The 26022-nt window shown below is 34.8% G+C and overlaps 2 protein-coding genes across 16 annotated transcripts in view; both read left to right on the top strand.

Moving 5' to 3' along the window:
* Positions 1-26022, top strand: part of LOC101894270 (tropomodulin) — a 359112-nt gene that overhangs the window by 320358 nt on the left and 12732 nt on the right. For 10 of the 15 annotated variants that reach the window (XM_059122212.1, XM_059122223.1, XM_059122237.1 and 7 more), the window contains 5 exons: positions 16450-16602; positions 20222-20734; positions 20818-21069; positions 21916-22063; positions 25101-25539. In XM_059122212.1, coding sequence (XP_058978195.1) covers positions 16450-16602; positions 20222-20734; positions 20818-21069; positions 21916-22063; positions 25101-25539 — 1505 coding nt within the window. Of the gene's footprint in view, positions 1-16000; positions 16333-16449; positions 16603-20221; positions 20735-20817; positions 21070-21915; positions 22064-25100; positions 25540-26022 lie in introns of those variants that run through there. The other 5 variants (XM_005183756.4, XM_011294324.3, XM_005183757.4 and 2 more) reach the window with 3 other exon arrangements.
* Positions 22070-25090, top strand: LOC131802296 (GATA zinc finger domain-containing protein 14-like). The gene is made up of 2 exons (XM_059122296.1): positions 22070-24207; positions 24284-25090. Exon 1 carries the CDS (start codon positions 22467-22469, stop codon positions 23172-23174), a length of 708 nt encoding a protein of 235 aa, XP_058978279.1. The 5' UTR covers positions 22070-22466; the 3' UTR covers positions 23175-24207; positions 24284-25090.

The following is a 26022-nucleotide window of genomic DNA, read 5'->3' as shown; positions in this document are numbered from 1 at the left end:
TTTTTTTTTTTTTTTGAAAATTGCCAAATTCATTCCAAATGGTGGAGGGTATTCAAAGTTCGGCCCGGCCGAACTTACAGCTTGTTTACTTGTTCTTAACAATATCGCTAAAACATTATAAACATAAAATGCAAGGATTTAAAGAACATTTTAAAAAGCCTTGCGAACTTTTAAAACGCCGATAGTTTTTAGCTTTATTTTAATAATCCGTTTTTTTATAAATTCCCAATATTTCATATAGATTGATAGACATATGTTCGAATTTATTTTTGGTATGTTTATTTCCAATGAACAGCCAATTTAGCAGATAGATCATTGACATTTGTTAATTACGTTTATTTGTGTAACATTTCCCAGGAAATTGCCATCTTATTTATGGCCACCTTGAATACCCAATGCAATTTCTCCTACTCTTCTCTAAGGAAAATTTTCGGATGATGATCCAATTAAATGTTCCACATTTAGCCAGCAATACAACTTGTTATCTCTGCAAATATCCTTTATGACACATATGATGTGGGTATTTTGTCTCTTTGCAATAATCATTGCTAAAATGTGGTTTCATTATCACCATCTATGCCATACGGTACGAGAAGAAATAGTGAAATGAATTCGAGTGCACCGAGGGGACAACATACAAATCATCAAATTAGACTAAAAGAAAATACCTCTTCTTAAATATGCAGATATTGGAGATTTTTTGGTTGGCCAAGTCAACTTATTACTTCACACTCCTTGCCCCATTGGACACTTCAAAATCCACTTGTTGTCATTAACATAGACACTCGTTACGATAAGACAGACTTGGCTGGCTGCTTGGTTGGTCTCTTTTTTGCACAATTAAAACTGAAAAAAAAAAAAAAAAAACAAATAATGGTTTAAATGGGTTGGTTTGACGACTCTAGCTACATGCCGTTTCTCCTCTGACAACATTTCAGATGCAGAACCCATTTATAATCATCAAAAAAGTCATGCCGTTTGCCAGGTTATGCCACCTTTCCCCCTCCTCTCTTGTCAAGTGGATAAATTGAAACGGTTGGCCTGCAATTGAAAGATTCTAGTTTGCCTACATAAATGTAGATTTGACACAAACAAAAAAGCTTTAAGAGGCAGAAGGTTATTATTTTTGCCAGTTCTTGTGCTTATGAAAGTAAGTTCGCTTCTTTGCGATAAAAACCAACACTTAAGTCAATCCTTTTTTTCTGTTTACCTTTTTGGCCAAACTACAATTACAATTGGGATTTTATTCTTTGTGGTTAAAACCAGTTTGGAAGTTCCTCTCATCACTCTTATTAACCAAACGGGTTTTGTGTCTAATATCGAAATGTGTTTCTTTTGTTGTGTTATATGCTTGCCAAAAATTCGATACTAAATACCACGTTACGTTAACATAGGGTGGGTAGATATATCAAAAGCAGAATGATCGAAACCATATGTTAATATTATTTTATTCACCCTTCAAAGTTTTTAAGTGTAGATGGCACTCTGGAATGTATTTCTGAGCCTTTCCAAGAACAAATCTACTAAGGTAGATGTTTAAGTGTCACATTATTGTCTATTACAGACACACCAAATTCATAATTTCACCCTAGAAAAAAAAATTAAATTGAGATATAGATGGCGTTGAATACAACAACTAAACCAGAGAAACATTTTTCACATTTTTTTGATGTGTTGTTATAGTACAACAACAACAGTAATCAAAAGTAGTTTTTTAAAGCATAATTTAAACTTTTACACCGTTTGAAGTTTTGAAGTATAGGTTGAGCTACGTATATCATACAGCTCGTTTCTAAATTGTTTAACTGTTAAATTCATTTCTCCAACTAATGCTGAGCCTTTACAAGAAGTTGAAGCTTAAGTATCTAAACAAAAAATAAAAACTGAGATATAGATGGCGCTGGATACTACAACAAACTCTGAGGCGAAATTCTTGCATTCTATATCGAAAAAAATTTTTTAATGTGTTATACCTGCCAAAACTTGAATACTAAATGCCACGTTACCTACTCTATGGCTCTACATCAAATCAATCAAAGCAAAATCATACATAGATGGCGCCAAATACCGCATTCGATATTTAAGATTTTCTATTGAAATTAATTTGAATATACACCTTTTAGTTTAAATTAATTGAAAATGTTCATAGATACACTAAGCATCGAGTCCTGTAGGTAATAGAAGTCCCCCGGGTCTTCTGTGGACATTAGAATACCTTCAGTAAATTATGGACAAATAATACTTTTAAGGAGTTCAGCATACAATTAAACCACATCATATATCTAAAGACGAAAAAGATTGGAGGAACACGAAGATTCTGCTTTTTTATAGTTAGTGAAAGATTCAGATGCCTTCTATACATATTAGAGTACACCTCCAGGATCCATTAAAGTCTTCCATTAAAAATGTAAAACCTGTAGACAACGGAATTCGACAATGTTTTCCAAAGACAATATACACAATTGAGATATAGATGGCGTTCAACACTCATTTCATACCTTCTCACTTTATGTAAAATATTCTAGACCTACAGATCATCCGTTCGTAATGTGGTGCTTGCATAGACAAATAAAAGTTCTTAGATATCTCAGGTCACGTATCTAATGGTACCTTCTAATGGATCCATGTAAAATCGTCTAAAGCCAATATTAAAACTATGTGTATGGTTTATAAAATGTAGAGTTTACCCAGGACTTCCATAGACAATAAATTGAATACCTCTAGATAGTGGAAGTCGACAACTTCTTCCATAAACAATACAATACCAAATTGAGATGCAGATGGCGTTCAACGCGGATTTTGAGGCCCTCCATGGAAATAAAAGACCTATTGTTCTTCTAAAAATGAAGAGGACTTGAAGGCAATGGAAGATATATAGGTTCCTACAGACAGTAGACGGCTTTGTTTTTTTATAAATAGCCAGAGGCCTTCTATATATAATAGTATACCTCCAGGATCCTGAAAGGACTTCCATTAAAAATAAAAAACCTCTAGACAATGGAATTCGACAAAGTCTTCCAAATAATGTTTAATATAAAATTGAGAGATAGATGACGTTAAAACCTTATTTCACACCTTCTCACTTTATGTAAAATATTTAAGACATACAGATATTCCATTGGTAATGTTACCCCTTCGGTTCTTACATAGACAAAGAAAGGTTCTTAAATATCTTAGGTCATCTATAGACTACAGAAGGCCTCAAAGTCCGCTTAAGTTAGGTTTCTTATACAGACAAAGTAAGACTTTTTAGGCCTTCCATTCACAAAAAGAAACACATATTTTTCTTCTAAAGGTAGAGAGGATTTAAATGCAATGGAAGACATATAGGTTCCTACACATAATATACTTAATAGAAGACATCAAGGTTTCCTATAAGTTGTTAGAATTCTGATATGTTTTTCCTAGAATGGAATGTATCTGTAGATATCTTTTATTGCCAACAGAAAATCCAGACGGTGAATTCGACAACGACAATATAATACCAAATTGAGATATAGATGGCATTCTACACATATTTGGTACCTTCTAATGGCTCTATGTATGGTTTATCAAGTGTAGAGGAAACCCAGATCTTCCATGGACAATAAATAGAATACCTCTAAATACCAAATTGAGATACAGATGGCGTTCAACACTCATTTAGTAACTTCTCCCTACCGATGCCTATTGTAAAAACAATACAATATCTTTATGTTGTCTCTGAAATGTTGAGGATACCTAGGTCTCCTATAGACAATAATGGCGCTCTTTATAGAGGACTTCTATAAATGTTGGAGGTATCTCATTGAATGAAAATTTTTTAACAGAACTAGAGATTATAAAAGTCCGGCACTTCCATAGATATAGTAACTTTTTTCTTATTTCCTTAGTATAGAGGACCTTTTACAGATCCTCAATGGATAGAAGTTAGTTATAAATATATCCAAGACATTTTACATATTTTGATAGGAAGAAATCCTTTCATAGGTATTCTATAGACAAAATACCATTTGCATGTCTTTTACAGAAAGAAGTAATTTTCAGATCTTCTATAGTTACAAGGCATTTACAGGTCTATTCCTCATGAAAGATGTTTAACATGTGCCCTCCATATCGAAAACCTTTTACATGTTCTCCTCTAAAACAGACAAAACCAACTTACATGGTTATGCTACTTCGTTCAGGCTGAACGAAAGCATAACAAGTGGAGAAAGATGTAAATGTTTATAAGTGCGGTTGTAAGATTTAGAAGACTTTCCAAGAGAATTTTAGTTTTATTTAATTCTTCGGTTCCTCTTCTATTGAGCTTACGATCTCGTCACTTGGGTAAAAAATGTTTTTTGTCATAGAAGTTATTTTTAAAATAACTTCTGGGGATAATATCCCAGGAAAAAACAAGGGAACTGATGAGGATTGGTGGCTCTTTCCGAAACCTAGGTATTCCCTGCCTTACCCCCTGGTAAACATTACCATCGTTCTCCACTAATAAACAAACGTTGTTTTTATAAAAACAACAATAAAGGGAAAAAGCCAGACCATTTTGCAAAAACAAAATACTACGGTATCCCGAACAAACAAGCCACACTGTTCTATTAATAGACAAGGCACGGTCGACGAAGGGGTTTTTGTTGTAACAGACAAAACCAACTTACATGGTTATGCTACTTCGTTCAGGCTGAACGAAAGCATAACAAGTGGAGAAAGATGTAAATGTTTATAAGTGCGGTTGTAAGATTTAGAAGACTTTCCAAGAGAATTTTAGTTTTATTTAATTCTTTGGTTCCTCTTCTATTGAGCTTACGATCTCGTCACTTGGGTAAAAAATGTTTTTTGTCATAGAAGTTATTTTTAAAATAACTTCTGGGGAGAATATCCCAGGCAAAAACAAGGGAACTGATGAGGATTGGTGGCTCTTTCCGAAACCTAGGTATTCCCTGCCTTACCCCCTGGTAAACATTACCATCGTTCTCCACTAATAAACAAACGTTGTTTTTATAAAAACAACAATAAAGGGAAAAAGCCAGACCATTTTGCAAAAACAAAAAAAATACTTTAGATGTATTTTATAAATAAAAAGTTCTTTTTCGAATCTCATATAGATATAACATCTTTTGCAGGTCTCCTCTAGATAGAAAAACCTTTAAGGGTATCCTATAGTTAAAATAGATTTTGTGTGGCATTTGTCTGACCTTCTCAATACAAAGTAACTTTTTCTGACTTCCTGCATATATCATAACTTTTTCGGTGTTACTTTTTGTGAACGTTCTCTAGAGATAGAAGACTTTTCCGAGTTTTCCTCTCGACATTAGATATTTTCCTGGTCTCCTATAGAAAGCACACCTCTTACAGCACTACAACTGAAAACTAGGATTTATTAAAATTTAACATTCTTATTCTCATTTTGATTCCTAGTAACCCAATTCCTTTTGTGCAACACCCTTTTTGTGGTTCAATGGAATAATGCTCTCAAGTAAAACTGAACAAAAAATAAACTAAAGTGGTGGTACACATTGTTACAATATGCTTGTCATGCAACGATATATATGTATGAATATCTAGGCATATATATATATGTACACAAAAGAACTACAACAACAAAAATTATGTCAAACCACAGTTTGTCACAGATTTGTCTGTTCGTAATGTACGTATGAATTGGAAAATATATTTGTAGTTTTTTTTTTCTTCATCATCATTCACTTTGTAGACCAACGACACCAAAACCGCGTTTGCTTCTTGTTGCTTGTTGGCTGACTGACTGACTGACTGATTGCCAGCCTGCATGCCTGCCTGCCAGTTTTACTTGGCCTAAATGAAGTAGTAAAAGGCAAGCCGCCGACTCAGCAATCATGTAATAATACTTATGCTCCAAATCAGAAAAAAAGTTAAACCACCAAATACTGTTACCACAAATTCAGACGGGCAACAAAAATGTATTCCTGTTATTTCGAAAAAAGAGGGTATTATTTGTAGTTGTCGTTGTTGTTATTGTAGTAATTACGCAAAATATGATATGATGCTGAATTATTGTCACAATTCTTCCTCATTGCGCGAATATCTATCTGTACTTGGTGGAAAATTACATTTACAGTTTGTTTCTAATTACCAGATGGGGAAGTACTGGAGTGACATGGATGGGAAACCATCAACTGAAATTAATGTTATGAAAAAAGTTGCTGGGGGGGAAAATATGAAAATGCAATGGTACGTAAAATGGTAGGCATAAAAGGAGTTTTAAAAATTTGCTTCATAAATAAAACTATTGTGAAAATGGCATGCCGATAATACGAAATAATTAAAATTAAGGAAATATGAAATTATGATTTAAAAAAAAGGGGTTAAACTGAAAGTCGATTTTAGAATTCTACTTATGCAATATAATCGACTTAGCTGGGCACGTCGTTAATATCCTAAAAGTAAAGAAATAAATTAATAGAGTTTTTTTACAAAAATAAATTATAGACATTAAATATAGTAATTAAGACATTAGGGGCCAATAGTTAAATTTAAATCTTTTTTTGATAGGAGGTTTACCTTTGCGCCACCTTGTACATAAAAGAATAAAAAATAAATGACTGACAGATTCATCAAGGCCCAAACGTTGTGGGTCCAAGTTAATGAGTAGGACTCAGATAAGGCGGGAGTTTGGAAATTCAGATGAGAAGCGTTCTAAAATTACTAAAAAACACTTACCTTTTGACATTTTGTGAAAGGATACAGCTAAAATATTGACATTTGGTATAAAAATTAAGTTTGGAAGGTGGTGTTGATATAAGTAGGTTTTTTTTTGGAAATGTGTACTAAGTGAAACAACTACAGGGTAAAATAAAAAAAAACTGCAACAAAGTCAAAAGCCATAATTTTTACATTTTTTTACATTTTTTATTGAATGAAAGCAAAAAATGTCGGAAATAGCATTAAATTTTCGAATAAGTTTAGATTTGTTCTAATTGGTCACCTTTGGCACGAATTATGGCCTTCAAACGGCCAAGGAAACCGTCACACTTTGCCCGAAAGTTGCTCTGCTGTATTTTGGCCCATTCCCGGGGACGCGCTTGCTTGAGGTGATCGACATTTTGGTATTTTTAGTGCCAACCTTGCTTTCCAAAATACTCCAAATACAATAGTCCAACGGATTAATATCCGGAGATTTTGGTGGCCATTGTGCGCTGTAAATGAAGCGAGGAACCTCAGTTTGTAACAATTCTTGGGTGGCGGATGCTGAGTCCTGTTGTAATGACCAAGGTCTGCGTCCAAAATGTTTGCGTGCCCAAGCCTACACCTTCACCATGGCCGGCGCTTGAGTTCTAGTGGCCAACCGAAGGTGCACATTTTCAGCTGACCTCTTGTCAAGTAAACACGATAATTTTATTTGTTTACAAACTGCTGGACAACGAATGTTTTCTCATCGGAAAAAAACCAAATTCGGCAGTTCACCACATTCGGCCAAGCGAAGCAACTCTTTGGCTCTTTTGAGTCTATTTTCTTTCTGTTGAGCTGTAAGTTCTTGCACTTTTTGGAATTTCAATGGCTTTACCCCGAGTTTACTTTTCAATGTTTCCCGAATGGAAAATTCTTTCGTCCACTTTCTTGACGTCGGGCTACGCTACCAGAATTACGGTAACGAGCGATGGTACGAGACACAAAAGATTTATTCACATTTAAATGCTGGAGTGCTCTAACGATAGCCACTTGTGTTTTTCCAGCCAAATTTATAAAGAAATCACACTATCACGCTTAATTCCATCACGAATAATTTTTTTCTGGAAAATTCTCGCCAAAATGCATCTGTACGCTTGTAAGTAATATAATGAGCTGGAATAAGTTTAACAGCTTTCGGACGAGTGGCTTAGAAATGACAGCAGTCTGAAGTTGGTTGCAGTTTTTTCATCTCACCCTGTAGTATACAGAGCTAATATAGTATATAGAGCTCCTATATAAAGAAAGTAGTTGCATGCACTCATCTATGCCGTAGTGAGTCATTACTTGGTAATGGCAAAGTGAGTTATATTGCCTTGTATTTTTTTAGGAAACAACCCATTATTAATGCAGAATATAGTTTGTATTAATTAATTAGTATAATATGATGGTCTGATAAATTATGTTGAAAACTTCCACATATATGGAGGAAAATCAGATGAGTGTGAGTGGGACTTTTAATCCTGAAAGTAATTCTGAGGGTTTGGGATTCTGAGACAACTTTTGAACTATATATAGACACCATTATGAATCCATACCTCTTGATTAGCCGAAACTGACAGTTATTTTCAATCAGTCTTTATTCGTTTCAAACAAATGTTATTCGTTATTAAATTTTTGTGGTTTCAATTTGCTCTGGCTTTAAATGAAACCAACATATTTTCCTATTTAAATAGTTATTGTTATCAAAATTTAATTATTTAAATTAGAAGACAGCTGTTGCTACTGCAATTATCTCACGTTACAGCGACAATACAACACTCACCATCGTCATCATCATTAAAAGACAAAAGAAAAATAAAATAAATAATATTTTGCGATTATTAACATTAAATATATTTTTTTGTCATCGTTTTCTTTGACAAATAAAGTGTAATAATCATTTTTGCAAAATTCGTCAGATTTGTAGATATGATCTAATTATGAGAGTTAAAGATAGTTCACGGTATCCAAACCCGTTTTTTAAAAAAGACTTCGGTACTATATCTCTTAGTACCAATAAAAAATACTTCAAGTTGAGTGTGTCCGAATTTCCTTTACCACCAACCTTTGTTAATTTCCTTTATCTATTTTCTTATATTTTTTTTTCTCCATTTATTTTTATTTCCAATTGGTAAAGGTCATAATAGTGATAGGGTAATACGTGTTTTCGTTTCTGATATCTATCATCAATATTATATTTTGTTCAGCCAAATTTTTAAGATCAATTTCATCATGCAGCCTATGGGGTTTGACCCCCAACCGATGCCATCTTTCGTGGACGAAAACGTGTTGGTATACCATAAGCAAAAAAATATTAATAAAAATAAAAAAACTAACAAATTCAAATAGTTTTTATATGCGAGTGTATTGGCCGACCGACAGTCCATGTATGTGTTTGTCAATATCAAATGCCAGTTGTGATGATGCCAGCAATATATCTACATCTACATAACCATGAACTCAATTGGTATTCATACCCATACCGCACTCAATTACAATCAATGTGAAATTCAATTGTTAAAACATACACTACATTTTTATGAAGAAAACAAAAAAAATAGATCTTAAGGAATAATAAAAAAAATTGTATACTTTGCCGAGATTTTAGAGGTGCGTTTTGGGGGCATTCGAAAACATGAGTTTAAAAAAGGCGAGGTCGGGAATGCTATGTTTTCAAATTTTTCAAGAGCGAAATAATTTCCACGAGCGAATAATTTCATTACCCGCAGGCCAAAAGATAATGAGTTATTCTTATAAAGTTTTCAAAGCAAAGTAATTAATTTTGCTTATCCAACTACATACCAAACCGAATGTTGTGAGTTCGATACCAACAGCTTACAAAACAATTTTTTCCAATGAAAATGCTATACAGGGTGACATGAAAAAACTGCAACCAACTTCAGACTGCTGTCATTTCTAAGCCACTCGTCCGACAGCTGTTAAAATTATTCCACTGACAGCTTTGTTTACAAGCGCACAAAAGCATTTTGGTTAGAATTGTTGCAGAAAAAAATTTTCGTGATGGAATTCAAGCGTGATTTCTTTATTTTTGGCTTGAAAACCACAAGTGGCTATCGTTAGAGCACTCCAGCATTTAAATGTGAGTAAATCTTTTGTGTCTCTTACCATCGCTTGTTACCGTGATACTGGTAGCGTAGCCTGACGTCAAGGAAGTAGATGGAATAAAACAGCCACATCAGCAGAAATGGTTCCAAATGTAAAGAAACGACTTGCTCGAAACCCGCTTCGGAGTGGCTCGTGAGCTGAACATATCGCAACATTCCATTTGGCAAATATTGAAAAATGGGCTCGGGGTAAAGCCATTGAAATTCCAAAAGGTGCAGGAACTTACACCGCAACAGAAAGAAAATAGACAAAAAAGAGCTAAAGAGTTGCTTCGCTTGGCCGAAAGTGGTGAACTGCCGAATTGGGTTTTCTCCGATGAGAAAACATTAGTAGTACGTAAACAACCAAATAAAGATCGTGTTTACTTGCCAAAGAGGTCAGCTGAAAATGTGCACCTTGGCCACCAGAACTCAAGCGCCAGCCATGGTGATGGTGTGGGCCGCCATAACAGCCGATGGTCGCTCTCTGCTCGTGTTAATCGACAATGGGATCAGAATAAATGCGGAATATTATCGCGAAAATATTCTGGAGGGTGTATTAAAGTCTTGCGCACACAAACATTTTGGCCGCAGACCTTTGACATTACAACAATAATCGCACTCAGCACGCGCCACCCAAAATGGTTACATTTCCAGCACACAATGACCACCAAAATCTCCGGATACCAATCCGTTGGACTATTGTGTCTGGAGTATTTCGGAAAGCAAGGTTGGCACTAAAAAATACCAAAGTGTCGATCACCTCCAGCAAGCGCTTTGCCGGGAATAGGCCAAAATACCGCAGAGCAACATTCAGGCAGCGTGTGACTGTGTCATTGGCCGTTTGAGGCCCATAATTCGTGCCAAAGGTGACCAATTCGAACAAATCTAAACTTATTCTTAAATTTGATGCTATTTCCGATATTTTTTGCTTTCATTCAAAAAAAAATTAAAAAAAAAATGTAAAAATTATGGCGGTTGACTTTGTTTTTTTTTTCTCACCCTGTATTCGCTTAGCGGAAGGATAAATCTAGTTATCTTTCAAATCAGACATGAGCTAAATGTTAACATTCACGAAATAAGCACTGGTTTAAAAATCAAATGTTAAACAGCTGATCCTATAATTTTTTCCTTCCTCCTTTCCTTGGTCGTCTCACCCACATGCAGGTGTTCCCATTTTAGACTGTACCCCAATTGGTTTTTTATGAAACACAGTAAAAAACACCATATTCGTGTTCAAGCCATAAAATAAAGAACCATTTAATGGTGCCCCTATACCTCTAGTGGTTCTATAACCCAACTTCAACACCACGTACTTTTGTACAAGCAAAAAAACCAAAAGAACAATTCATTACTTCATGGCTGGTTGACTTATGTACAGGCTAAGCTGTCACTAAATGGTAACTTAAATCTTAAAAGCCCTTCCAACACAAATCTTTTTTTTTTTTCAAATTAAAAACACGTTTGAAAGTCAAAACTATGCAGAAACGTGATTACTTCTCTCCGTCCTGTAGAGGAAGGAAACAATAAAGACCATTACTGAGTTGGGTACCAAAGAAAAAGGGAAACCTTTTTTCCGAAATCACTAAATTATAGAGTTGAGATTTAAATTACCGCATAATTACATTTATTTCCTTCTTTGTGGACAGACAGGCAAAGCATTTGGTGTTCAGGATTGAAATACAAAATGAAATGTTTTGGTCAAACAGTTGGGGCCATCAAAGTAAAAACAAAAAAAGGTAAATTTCAATAAAAAACAACACACTGAAAACGAAAAACATGTTTAGGTGAGCGACATATGTCAAGATTTTACCTTTTTTTCGTCAACCATGGTAGTTTCATCCTCAAATGACCGGTAACCAAAAAAAAACTTTCAGTTTTCCCTCAACTTACTTTGTTTTATTAATACTTGATTTTGGAATGATTACGACGACGACGACGACAACAATCACGTTTCATTTCGTGGAAGCCGAAAAAAAAAACCAAACAAAATTTCACCAACCACAAACCAAAATGAATAAATGACGCCGCGCCGAGGGTTTAGGGTTTTGTTTTGTTTTGTTTATGTTTTAACTTTAACTTTGTGATGAATGATGAAAATTGCACCTCTCCCTCTTTTCAGTCGCCTTTACCACCATATGGTAATCCATCATGCTTGTAGACAGGCAGCAGAGCACCACCTTGTAAACAATATCCCCGATTCATTGGTTGCAGACACTTTAAGAACTTGTTTTCTTTAGTTACCTGTTATTGTTTTCGCTCTTTCTGGCTTCTATAGCTGTTTTTTTTCTTCTGCAACGAAAAGGGAAAATTTTTGTGGTAATTAATTACATATCACAAAAGGGGCAAAGCTCTATTGTATTTAACATCGGTGTGTTGAAGGGAAGTATAAAGTTTTCTTTTAGGCGTGTGATAATGCTGGGTTTTAGTACAAATTACTAAAATGTACTTAAAATTGAATAAAATTCTGGAAATTCGCACTTTAAGCTTACAAAAAGTTCCAAAATGATACTAAACGTCTAAAATGGTACCATTTGGAATTCGAATAGAGCTAAAAATTTGAAATTTGGAATGAGGTTGAAAAGTAAGTTTGATATATAAAGGTACTAAGTGTGCGAACTATACTGATACTAAATTTGGAACATTTTGATTCAGGTTGAACGGATGAAGCTGAAAGTTTGTATTTAGATCCCTGTTGTGTGATAGGTTTGTGATAGAGATGTGGGTTTGGAAATGTGTACTAAAAGTACACGAAAAATACTAAATAGTACTATATTTAGTAAAATGTGATATTAGGTGAAAAGGCAGTGCTTGAAATCCGAAATTTGGTATTAGGTTCGCATGTGTAGTTTGAACATATGGAGGTGGTTTCGGAAATGTGTACTATAACTGTACGAAAAGTACCAAATAGTACTATACCTTGTATTGGGTGAAGGGATAGAAATGGAATCCTCAAATTTTATATTAAGGTCTCTCTGTTGGTAGATATGGAGGTGGCCTTGGAAATGCAAACTTTGTTTGTGCGAAAAGTACTAAATGGTTCTAAATTTGTTACTGGGTGAAGGGATATGGTTTGAATTCTCAAATTTGATATTGAGGTCTCTATGGTATCCAGAATTGAGATATGGAGGTGGTTTGGGAAATGTGTACTATATTGACCCATTCCCGGCGAAGCGCTTGTTTGAGATGATCAACACTTTGGTATTTTTTTAGTGCCAACCTTGCTTTCCAAAATATTTCAGACACAATAGTCCAACGGATTGGTATCCGGAGATTTTGGTGGCCATTGTGCGCTGGAAATGAAGCGAAGGACCTCATTTTGTAACCATTCTTGGGTGGCATGCTGAGTGTGATGATGCCGAGTCCTTTTGGAATGTCCAAGGTCTGCGGCCAAATTGTTTGCGTGCCCAAGGCTTTAATACACCCTCCAAAATATTTTCGCGATAATATTCGGCATTTATTCTGATGCCACGGTCGATTAATATGAGCGGAGAGCTACCATCGTCTGTTATGGCTATCCACAAAATCACCATGGCCGGCGCTTGAGTTCTGGTGGCCTACCGAAGGTGCACATTTCAACTGACCTCTTGACAAGTAAACACGATCATTTTGTTTGTTTACAAACTGCTGGACAACGAATGTTTTCTCATTGGAGACAACCAAATTCGGCAGTGCACCACTTTCGGCTAAGCGAAGCAACTCTTTAGCTCATTTGAGTCTATTTTCTTCCTGTTGCGATGTAAGTTCGTGTGCTTTTTGGAATTGCAACCATTTCTGCTGATGTTGCTGTTTTTTCGTCCACTTCCTTGACGTCGGGCTACGCTACCAATATCACGGTAACGAGCGATGGTACGAGACACAAAAGATTTATTTACATTTAAATGCTGGAGTGCTCTAATGATAGTCACATGTGGTTTCCCAGCCAAATATAAAGAAATCACACTACCACGTTTGAATTCCATCACGAATAACTTTTTTCTGGAAAATTCTCAGCAAAATGCTTTTGTGCGCTTGTAAACAAAGCTGTCAGTGGAATAATTTTAACAGCTGTCGGACGAATGGCTTAGGAATGACAGTAGTCTGAAGTTGGTTGCTGTATATGTTCTATGAGAAAACTCACAGATATGAGGGAACCAACTGATGTTCTATGAGAAAAAACCATTGATTTTTTAAGAGAAGACCCTTAGATCTTCAATGAATGATTTTTTTTTTGAAAAGATCCACAAATTTTCCAAAAAAAAAAAAAAGAGAAGAGATCTATTTAAAAAAAGGTTCATAGATCTCCTATAAGAAGCTCCTTTTTCTATCGTCTATGAAATGATTTATGAATTTGAAAGATGCACGTGCTTTTTATGAGAAGATACAATTACCCCCAATGAAAAATTATACGACTACTAAAGATGTTCTATAAAAACGAGGATCCTCTATAAAACTGGATCCATAGCCCTTGTGTGAAAATATCCATAAGTGCTTTATGAGAAGATTCATAGATATTCTAAAATCCTCTTTTATGAGATCCTCAAATAGTCTATAAAAATACTCACAGACAATTTCCATAGAATTGCCTTTTAAGCGAGTTTTTCTTTCATAAAATTGTCTTTGTCTGACACACAAGCCTAAGTTTATTCTATTGTTATCGAATTCATTTACATGAGTCACGCTTTTTGAGGCGTGACAATGGAGGCAATAATAAAGTTCATTTATTTCGATAAAAAAAATCTATTTTGCCTTTAGCCCTTTAAAAGAAGAACCTACAAGCTTAGGACAATATTAGCTTCGAACTTTACCCGCTGAGCACATAAAACAAGTTTTGGAATAAACTATGCTTAACGATGACGTACACAGTAATACATTTCGGCACCATTTCCATTAAAAAATTGTGTAACTTTTTAGAAATAAATATACACAACTGCCACTTAGAGACTATCGGACCCCTTTCCTAAAATATCGGGGGCCTGGTAAAATAGTAGGTCAATATGTTTTCAATGTATCTTCTTATTGTCTCAATGTGTGTGTGAGAATGTGTATTAAATATATAACTCGCCACTTATCGTTCACCCACAATTTATTTCAATTCTACCACATCATTATATAAACAATATTTATGATTCTTGGCGTTTTTATGTTGTGTTTTTTTTTACACTCAACATGTTCGCCATTTACCTTTTCTGGTAATTCATTTTTTTTTCCTCTTTTGATTTTTACATCTGCTCTGTGCAATGAACTAACGTCGTCGTTAGCTCTGTTCACCTCTTGTTTGGGTGCTTACCTTTTAAATGGGTCCGAAAGATTTGATCTTAGCCACTGATTTCCGTTAACAAAGCAAAAAAAACAGAGCTTCGAGCTGGACAAATATTGGCTGGGGAAGCAACCAAATGGCTGATAGCAAACTATCAAGCCAACAACCAACTATAACCAACCAAGCGTAATGAACAAAAACAGATGGAGGAGCAACAGCTTAAACTTTATATTCTGTTGGGGTTGACCGACCAACTGCTGACATTAGTTTAAATGACGACAGACAGACATACTGACGGACATTAAAGCCAAAGAAATCAGTACCTTTTGTTGCTGCTACTACTAACGTTGTTGTTACCGTGTTTTTATGGTTCTTTGTTTTGGTTTCTTTGGATGTTGTTGTTTTTTTGTTTTTTTTTTTTTGTTGAATGCATTTTTGTTGTTGTTGACGTCTACTTTGGGGTTTGGGCCCACAATAACAGCGTCATCATTGCGGGCCAAGAAACAGTTGTCGTTTGTGTCCGTCCGCCACATGGGCTTGTCTTTTAACCTTTTTCGTTTTGTGTTTTGTTTCAGTTTTCTTCTTTTTTTCTTTGACTCAACAGTTTGAGCTCCATGGCAGACTTCAGCAGGGTTCGAGTATGACTTCGAAGATCAGTTGCATTTGTGAAGCTTAAAAAGAACGACTCGCTACTTCTGGGGGCATCAAGTAAAAGACCAAAAAGTCAATTCTTCGGTTTTTTTTTTGTGAAAATTTTCCTTGGAATTGTTATTTTTTTTTTTTTTTTGTTCTCAGCCATGGTAAGCCAACCAACCAAACATACATACTCACGCCGCAAAAAAGTTGAATCTTAATGCCAAGGAATTATTGTTTATTTAAATGTTGTCTTTGTTTTTCCTGCTTCTAATTGGATTTTGTCAAATTTTTATTGATATCGATTATTTTGTGTTTTTGTTGGCGGTAATAATTTTTTCTTTTGTTTTGTTTTGTTGCTGACTTTTCCCTTTGGTTATGAATATGTCGTCTTAGCTACTGGACAGGGTTCACTATTGACCTTAAGCTTGAGCTTGATTTAGTAAGCAACACACCGTGGCATTGTTCAAAACAAAAGTAAAATAAAAAAAAAACTAAAATTAAAAAAAAAATTAAAACAAAGAAAAAAACAACACCATGTCTGAACCATCCTTGTCATCCTCTTCAGAAGATTCAAAAAGATCATCGATATCAAGTGATTTGCCTGAATTTCAATGCATCAAACTGAAACATGTACCCAAAGTGAAAAGAAGAGCTCCTCAGCCACCAACGCAAACATTGCCCTTGAGAAAAGTTTGTTATCCATATTTTGTTTTCTTTTGTTTCAAGTATTTTGTTAACATTGCGAAAAAAAACTGTTTGAAACATAACTAATTGTTGTTGTTTTTGTTTTTCATTCTATCTTTGCAGACTTCATCGACTACAAAAACTTCCAGTTTAACTGCCCCAGCTAAATTGTACGGCAAAGATTTGAGTGAATATGATGATGTCGATGTTGAAACATTATTGGCTCAATTGTCGCCCGAGGAAATTAACATTTTGGCCAAGGAAGTTGATCCTGATGTAAGTATGAAAAAAAAATAATAATAATAATAAGAAAATTAGTCCAGGGAATGCCTTTTGTGGAGAAAAGTTCCCTTAAATCAGCGGTTGTAGTGTCTTAACTGTCCTTTTGAAGATGTCCGAAAAATTAATATCGTTGACTTAAAGAATCCTAAAAGATTATTTCCAAAAAAAATATCTACGATTTTTGACTTAAAGGCTATTTAAATATTATTAAAAATCTTCGATTGGGAAACTAAAGGTCTTTCAAAAATTATTATTAACAAGTAAGCAAAGGCTATAGTCGTGCGGGGCCGACCATGTGATACCCTACAACACTACAATATGTTAGAAGCCCACTTATATCCAGATCGATTTTGGAAGATTTCGCTTTTGAAATTATGTCACGATACATTGACCAGAGAAATTCGCCCAATATTTAAGCACTCCGTCATACTGTTGGTTGTTGTAGTCCATTTTTCATCCAAAACGCTAGAATAATTCCCTGTCCTTAACTCTCTTCTCAGGCGTGTCGATAGGCTTCAATTGTGTGATCAGGAAGTTTTTTTTTCTATTTTTGTTTCATTTGAACCCCTAAATATTTTGCGATCATCTCCAAATTTAGACCCATCTATATTATTTGATTGTCTACGATATTTGGCTATAAAAAAAGCCAGAAGTTCGGCTTTTGTGTATTCCGCATATCGCCTGTAAGTAGTTCTGGTATTATTTCACACAAAAGTAGTGGTCCATTCTACTTGCTGTCCTAAACTCTAACTTCATGCGAGATTTCGTGTCTGCAAAATCAGGATCATTTTTAGTTGTTGGTCCATTTCAACCCCCAAATATATTGCGGACATCTTTAAAACCAATATGCCTAGCCCTTTTGAGCCTAACCCTGCACTTATGAAAATTTTCGTGAGGATTGGACGATAATTGCAATCTGTATATAATAACCCCAACCTGTGTTGTAAGGTGAAAAAGTATTACAAAATATACACTTCAATATTATAAGTCAAATTGAAAAAATCGCATGCGATAAAAAATATGAAAAAATATTTTTTTAGATTTTATACTTTTATGCCAAGAGGGCATTCTGAATTGTCAAAATTTGTCAAAATCGGTCCAGCCATTCTTGAGATATAAGCATTATAGCTAACATCCCCTTCCTTTGTATATACACATTGTATATACACCTAATCTGTTTTTACACGGTCTTTTTGTACACGTTTTTGATATAACACGGTTTGAAAATTGAATATTTTTAATTGTTTTACACGATATTATTCTATTTAGCACGATTTGAAATTTTATGTACTTAAATTTTCTTTGTCAAATTTAATTTTTGCGAAGTATATATTTTTGTATAAGATCAATGTATTTTTTACACGGTTTTTTTTTACAAGACTTCTTCTGGAACCAATCTACCATGTAAAAACAGACTTAGGTGTATTTCGCTATATATATCTGATATATTAACTATTGGCATCGACGTAACGGTCAGAATTGACCTGTTCATCTGTTTGTGATTTCGTCGGGATTAAATATTTTCGCGGTTTAATGGAAAATATGACTTTTATTTAACACAAATGTTAAATTCAATTAATGTTAATTTCACCCACTAAATATTACCCGATGACCACCAAAATTGGAAGGCTTCTGCCCAGCCCTAAGCTCTAGTTCCATGCTAACTTCCGCTTTGATTGGTCCATAATTGCGACCTGTAAAGCAACTGCAAAATCAGGAAATTTTTCAGTTTTTGGTCCATTTCAACCCCTTAATATTATGCGATCATCTCCAAAAGAAATATGGTTCTATTCTGACCCTAGCCCCACCTCCAATGTAAATTTCGTGAAGATCAGGCCATAATTGTGACCTGTAGAGTGATTACAAATTAACATGGACAGACGGACGGACGGACATACATAGCTAGGTCGACTCAGCTCGGCGAGATAGGAAGATCCATATATACTTTCCTATGTGGGAAATCAATATTTCGAGGTGTTACATAATTTTTGGCCCAATCAAACTTATAATACCCCCAACACATAGTGTTGTAGGGTATAATAAATCAAGGCCTTTAGACTTAAAATTTTTGTCAAAAAATCGGAGAACGTGGACTGTAAGGCCTTGAAATTTTTATTCAAAAAATGCAAGATTGTGAACATAAAGGTTCTTAGATATTATCTTTTAAAAAAATCACTATTGTAGGCTTCAAATTATTCCCAAAAAATCCACAATTATACAGGGTGGGATGAAAAAACTGCAACCAAGTTCAGACTGCTGTCATTTCTAAATCACTCGCTGTTAAAATTATTCCAGTGGCAGCTCATTATATTGTTGCGTAGCCCGACGTTAAGGGGGTGGGCGGATGAAAACAGCAACATCATCAGAAATGGTTCGAAAAGTAAAGAAACGACTTGATCGAAACCAGCGTCGCAGTGGCCGAAAAATGGCTCGTGAGCTGAACATACGCAATATTCCGTTCGGCAAATATTGAAAAATGAGCTCGGGATAGAACCATTGAAATTCCAAAAAGTGTTGCTTCGCTTGACCGAAAGTGGCGAACTGCCGAATTTGGTTTTCTCCGATGAAAAAACATTCGTTGTCCAGTAGTTTGTAGACAAACGAAATGACCGTGTTTACTTGCCAAAGAGGTCAACTGAAAATGTGCACCTTCTTTCTCGCTTCATTTTCAGCGCACAATTATCACCAAAATATCCGGATACCAATCCGTTAGACTATTGTACCTGGAGTATTTTGGAAAACAAGGTTTGTACTAAAAAATACCAAAGTGTCCATCACATCAAGCAAGCGCTTCGCCAGGAATAGGCCAAAATACCGCAGAGCAACATTCGGTCAGCGTGTGCCGGTTTCATTTACCATGGCTCTTATTGTGGCTCTGTTAGTCCTTCATTAATTACTCTTAAATATGAACATTTCGCCCCTGAAAAGATTTTAAAAATTGGTATGGCTCCAATAGTCTAAATATGCCTCGGTTAGTCCCTTAAAAATATTCTTACACGGCAATGACTCTGATCGTCCTTCAATAATTATTATTTTTAAAAAAAACATGTGTATGGTTTTGCTAGTCCTTCAAAAACTATTTCTAAAATCCTCGATGATGATTCTTAAAAAATTCAAAATCATGCCTCCTATAGTATTAAAAAATATTTATAAAAAACTTCACAATTATGGTTCTGATTAACCTTCATAAATATTTTTTTTTTTTTTTTAAACAATATCTGAAATCTCGTTGGTTTTTCAAATAGTTCCGAAAAATATCCTTGAAAATCCCCTATTTAGATCCAACAGTCCGATAATGGATATGATAGTAATTAAAAAAAAATATTCATAAAATTCAACAAGTTTGAGTCACATATTTCTCTAAAAATAAAAAATCCTCCATTATGACTCTAATAGTCTTTCAAAAATATTCATTAATAATTCACAATTATGACCCTGACAGTCATCAGTAAATATTGTCCCTAACTGTCCTTTAAAAAAATATTCCCAAAAACTCCACGATTATGGCATAATAATCCTTCACAAATATTTGTAAAAATAAACGAGTGACTTTGCCACAAAAATATAATTTTCCAGGCACTATTTAAAATACAAACACTTTTTTTAATTCCAGGACAACTTCTTGCCCCCCGATCAACGTTGCAGCTATGAGTGCACCAAGGACCCCACCGGTCCCTTGAATCGCAAAAAGCTCATTGAACACATCAACAAGCAAGCCATTGAAACTCCCGATCAACCAGAGTTTGAACCCTATGTCAAGGGTACCGTGCGTGGTAAGAAATGGGTACCACCACCACGTGATCAACGTGATGTTGAGGCCGAGGAAAAGATTGCCATTGATTTGGGAGATGAATATGAGAGCGCTTTGAAGGATGCTACACAAGAAGAAATTATTGATTTGGCAGCTATATTGGGTTTCCATTCAATGATGAATCAAGATCAATATCATGCTTCGCTGTTGAACAAAGGTCAACCCGTTGGCATGGGTTGGGATGGCATCACCAAGTCGACACAACAAAAAGTCTATCCCATGGATCCACCAAACGATACAGACGTTGAGGAGTCCATAAGACGTGTCAAGGATGATGATGAGAAATTGATTGATTTGAATTTGAATAACATCAAGGTATGTGTGACGAAATTGATTTGAACGATAATATCAAATGTTCTAATGTTCGCTTCTTTGTTTGTTTGATTTTTTTTCTGCAGAATATTTCCGAGGAAAAATTGGAACAATTGATTAATGCACTGCCCGGTAATGAACACTTGGAAGTACTGTCCCTAACAAATGTCGGTTTAACCGACAAGTTAGCTCTATTGCTGGCCGAGGCCATTGAGAAAAGCAAAACCTTGAGAGTATTAAATGTCGAAACAAATTTCATCAGTCCGCCTGTCATAGTTAAATTAGTGCAAGCCCTACTTAAGTGTCGCACCATTGAGGAATTCAGAGCCTCGAATCAGGTAAGTCGCAATGATTTAGAATATATGTTACACAAGGTCTAAGAAGATATTAAACTTTAATCAATAGAATCAACCTTTTTGGGGGTGGTAATAGAATCACCAGAGTATTATCTCTATTGAACATCGATTTTGTTCGCTTTAAAAACCTCTATAAGTACTAATTATTAATTATCGAATCGATTTGTTTATATTGATTTCTTTAAAACATTAGACTTTGTAGGTCCCACCAAATTTTTAAAAATCGCAAAAAATAGTTTTTGAAAGATCAGTATAAACAAATGAAAGATCAGTATAAACAAATCGATAAGTAATAATTAGTACTTACCAAAACCAAACCATACTCCTCTTTATCTAACATACTTCGAACCCGACCCAATTTTTCCCCAACTTCTACAACATCCTTTTGAAAAAGAAATACTCAAACAAACTTTTCCATGTCATAAACCTTAACCTTATCATGAACACTACACGAAAAATTCTTTCCTTGGACTATACGAAAGTTAACTCGAAAGAGATACGCCGGTTTCAAGATTAATCTTTTCTTTTTTAAAAAGGAGAAATTTTGAAAAAAGGACAAGGAATCGGTGCTGTTCTTTCGAGTTCAATTTCGAATCGTCGTACAAAAACAGAATGTAATAATATTAATCACGCTCGAAGCCTATATACAGTTTGACCAAGAGGAGATGACAATTAAATCGCCCGCACAATCATACAAAATTTTATTCGACAAATTGTCGAAGAATTGATCGTTGCCTGTTTTTCTCATTTCATTATTTGACCTTGTGTAACTTTGTTCATTTAATTGAAATTTTCAATAATTAATATTTTATTTCCACATTTTTTCAGAGATCACAAGTTTTGGGTAATAAGATTGAAATGGAAATTACCGATTTAGTGGAGAAGAACACCTCACTGCTTAGATTGGGTCTACATCTTGAATTCAATGATGCCCGTCATAGAGTTGCTGCACATTTGCAACGTAACATTGACAGAAGTAAGTATCGAAAAGTAGTTATAGCAGAGGAAAATTGTCTCTATGACAGCATCCTATTAGCTCAGAGAGTTTTAAAGCAAGTTAATGCAGCTGTACGGTTTAAAAAGGCATCGTTGGTTTTTTCCACTTTCTACAACTGCGTATTTTTTTCTCTTATTCTCTTGTATCGACCCCCTCCACAATGTTCTTTCCTTAAGGTTTAGTTAGTTTTAAGAAAATCAAAACCCTTTGGTAGTTTGGCAAATATTCTGATAATTTGGTTTATTTTTTATAAACAACAAAAAAAAAACACATCAAAACGTCGCACAAACAAACAGGTGAAGGTGAAAACGATGATAATAGTTTAGTTTCATCACGCATATCACCATTTAAAGCAGCAGCATCACCACCACCGCCATTACCAATGCCACCATCATTGTTATTGTTGTCATCATCAGCTACTACATCACCAGATAAAAGCATTGTATTGGAAAATAATAAATCATCGCCATCATCAGGCACAATCTTACCATCGACATGTATTTCATTACTCGATAAAAGCAGTCACAATGTAAATTATGGCAAAACGTCTCCAACGTCAGCGGTAGTTAATACCGCTGCTGCTGCTGCTCATGCTGCACCATTGTCGTTTATAAATAAAAATGTTACAACTGTTGATTCATCTATCAATGATGATAATAATACATCATTGTCACAATCATCAGCAACATTATCATCGTCGTCGGTGTCGTCATCAGCAATGTCATCATCACGTGCATATGTTAAGCAGGAATATTTGGAGAATAATGCTAATGTTGCAACAACAACAACAATAACCAATGTGACTAATATGAATAATAAGAGCAACTGTAGCAACAGCACCATTCTCAATGATTTATCATTGGAATATCATAGCAACAACAACAATAACAATTCGAACAATATGAATATTATTAATCATATGCACAAGTCTTCAAATGCTGCTGATGACAATGGCAACAACCGCAGCAACAACAACAATAACAACAGTAACACGGATGAGATATTACTATTGTGCTCTAATCCTCGAAGTGTTACTGAAGCCTTAGCCATGACCAAGAATAACGAGGATTTAGATGAAAAGGAAATTTAAAATGTTCGCACGAATATATGAATAAACTTTGTTCATTATGTTTCCTTAATTTCATTTTATTAGAATTTTTGTAGTTCTTGTTGACACGATATTTTGTTAGAGTTCAAGTCCTCAATTTCAATTTTTTTCATATTTTAGTTAATCCGTTTTACCCCTACAATTCATGTAATGCCTTAGAAACCAACAATCCCTACCTATAGTATTTCGAATGAGAAGTCATACCCATCCTGGAAGCTGTACGAAATTCATGGAAGCAATCAAAGGAATATCAGTGACGTTTTTGTTAGGCAGCACAGGATTCAGATCTAGGATTGCGATCAAAACGACTCAAGCTCGTCATTCGGGAATCCATTTCGGGTACAACAGCAGTTGTCCATGGCTTACTTATAACCTCTACAGTTGGTAATTGCTTTAAAATAGACAGACCGCCCATCAATAGAATACCTGCAAAGGACTGACACCAGATGATAAAATATGTCCTTTATAGAAGACAGAAACAAGGTATTTTATTTGTAGAAGAGACCAGTAGGACAGTCCTCTATTACAATGTAAAAGAATCATGCTTCCTTCACGGGTTTTCAGTATTTTTAAATTTTTTTGACGAAGAAAGTAAAGTTCCCTCCATGAACTAGTGACAGTAAGAATTCATAAAAATGCTCAATAATATGAGAAAAAATAATAAATATCAAAATTTCCTTTTTTTGTAGAAATCAACAGTATATCGAAAAGGTCAATGGAAATTCAATATTGCATCTATTATGCAACTCATTAGGTTTTACGTAGAAACAGACATTGACCTTTTTTCGGTTTTAATACTTCTCAATCAGATAAGAATGACTCTGTTTAAGGAAAACTCAATTTTCCTTTCATGTCCATAGTTTAGAAATTAGTTTTATTTTTTCCCCAATTTTAACTTATACTTTAAAGTAGCATTTTAAATTTCCTTGGAATCTATAGAGCCTCATTCTGAAGTATCAATAATAAAGATCGCGCTCTAAAATATGCTGGTTATGATATCTAATTATCGATTCAGGTAATATGATGTGTACCTTACCTTGTAAATCTCCACCTTATTTGGAAAATTTAACACTACGTTTACTTTCCACCAGAAAAGAATCATCCAACAACCAATATCTCGTCAACGTATTTTGTCTGCGTCTGATAACCCACCAACCAACCAGTAATGATGCGTGAAAATGGTTTTCTTCATGTCTTTTTAAACAAAAAGTTCACCCAATATTTGTTTTGGTTGTTGTTATTTATAATGTGTTTATTGTTTTGTTATTTGTTGAAAATTTAAAATAAAACAAAAATAGATAAAAAATAGTATACGTTTTGAAAGCCAATAGGGGACTTTTCTCTAAAAAAAATGGAACAGAATTAATTGAAAATATATAAACCTGTGTTATTGTTGTTGTTTTATAACTACTCCTTGGTTCTCCAATCCTCTTCAACTCATTTGTGTGCAATTATCCTAAGTTCGCCGCCCATTACCGTATCGTTTCGTTTTTATCATATACGCATTAATTTCTTGTAGATTTGTAGTTTCGAATCATTTGTTGACTTAGTCGTCTTAAAATGAAATCAATATCCCCACTCCTTTCCCAATTTCTTTAATTGTGGTTTATATTTCCCTTAATTTCTCTTTGTCCCCTCTCTCTATATATCCTTTGTGTAATATTTGTTTAATATTCTCCTGTAATATTTCTTTGTAATTTGTTGTTGTTTATTTTTTTTCTCTAATTATATTCATAACTATTAATTATTTTAATTCTGTTATTATTTTCTAAATAAATCCAATTCGAAATCTACATAAATTCTTCAATATACACGTGTAAATTAACCAAAAAATACGCATCGAAATTGAAAATTCTCCCTTCAAAAAATTATATATATGTCAATCAATTATCATCGCAAATGTATCAGTTGTACGTGTACAAAAACTTAAACCCAATTTGCCCAAGCTCTTATTGCCACCGGCCAATCAGGGCATGGATTACATTGCTCCACCTTCAATGGAGCTATCGCCCTCACCCTCGCCAATACCTCGCGTCGAATATGAGGTCGAGGTGGATCCTGATAATATGGTGGTTCGTGGAAGTCCCATAACACCATCACCTTCACCCTCGCCATCACCTCAACCTCGTGCCGACTATGAGGTAGAGGTTGATCCCGACAATATGGTTATACGTGGTGGCGGCGGTAATAGTGTTTTTGATTTTGATTTTGTGGCCTCCTCGAATGAAGGATCACGGAGAGTGTCCTCGGCTTCGTCGTCCATGTCATCGATGTCTGCCATAGCTGCTGCTGCTGCCGCTGATATGCCAGCTTATAATGAAGATCTTACCAGCTATAAATCCCATACGTGAGTTAGTCTGTAAAAAAGGACACAGTCATAAAATGAAAACCAAAAACTTCCCACACAATCCAGCAAGAACAGTTTCAACTTTAAGCTGTGTACAAAAAATGCGTTACACACATAGTCACAACCACCAAACAGCCACACCAAATAAAACTCCCCCAACAAAAACATACAATACAGCCAGCCTGAAAGCTAAAGTCATCAGAGTTTCTTATACGTGTTTGGAATAGCAGATCCAAACTTACATTTCAATACTGTAAAAATGCTTCAAATCAAAACACATTTCAGAAAAATGCTTCAATGTTGATTGATTGTGTTTATTGATATTTCTCTGTGTATCCTATGTTTATCTTACACTCCAAATATGTTTATAATTGCCGACCAATTTATATTTGTACATAATTATTCCTCTCATTTGTTGTATATTTTCAAGTATGATTCTGTTTTTTTTTTCCTCATCTCTTTTGTCATGTATGCTTTCATCTT

The sequence above is a fragment of the Musca domestica genome, unplaced genomic scaffold (genome assembly GCF_030504385.1).
Source record: "Musca domestica strain aabys unplaced genomic scaffold, Musca_domestica.polishedcontigs.V.1.1 1, whole genome shotgun sequence".
Taxonomy (NCBI): Eukaryota; Metazoa; Arthropoda; class Insecta; order Diptera; family Muscidae; genus Musca; species Musca domestica.
Note: the sequence above shows the minus strand (reverse complement) of the source record. Positions and strands in the feature narration are given on the sequence as shown.

Coding starts and splice junctions, on each gene's coding strand:
- LOC131802296 (XM_059122296.1), top strand. CDS start 22,467: ATGCCACCATCATTGTTATTGTTGTCATCATCAGCTACTACATCACCA.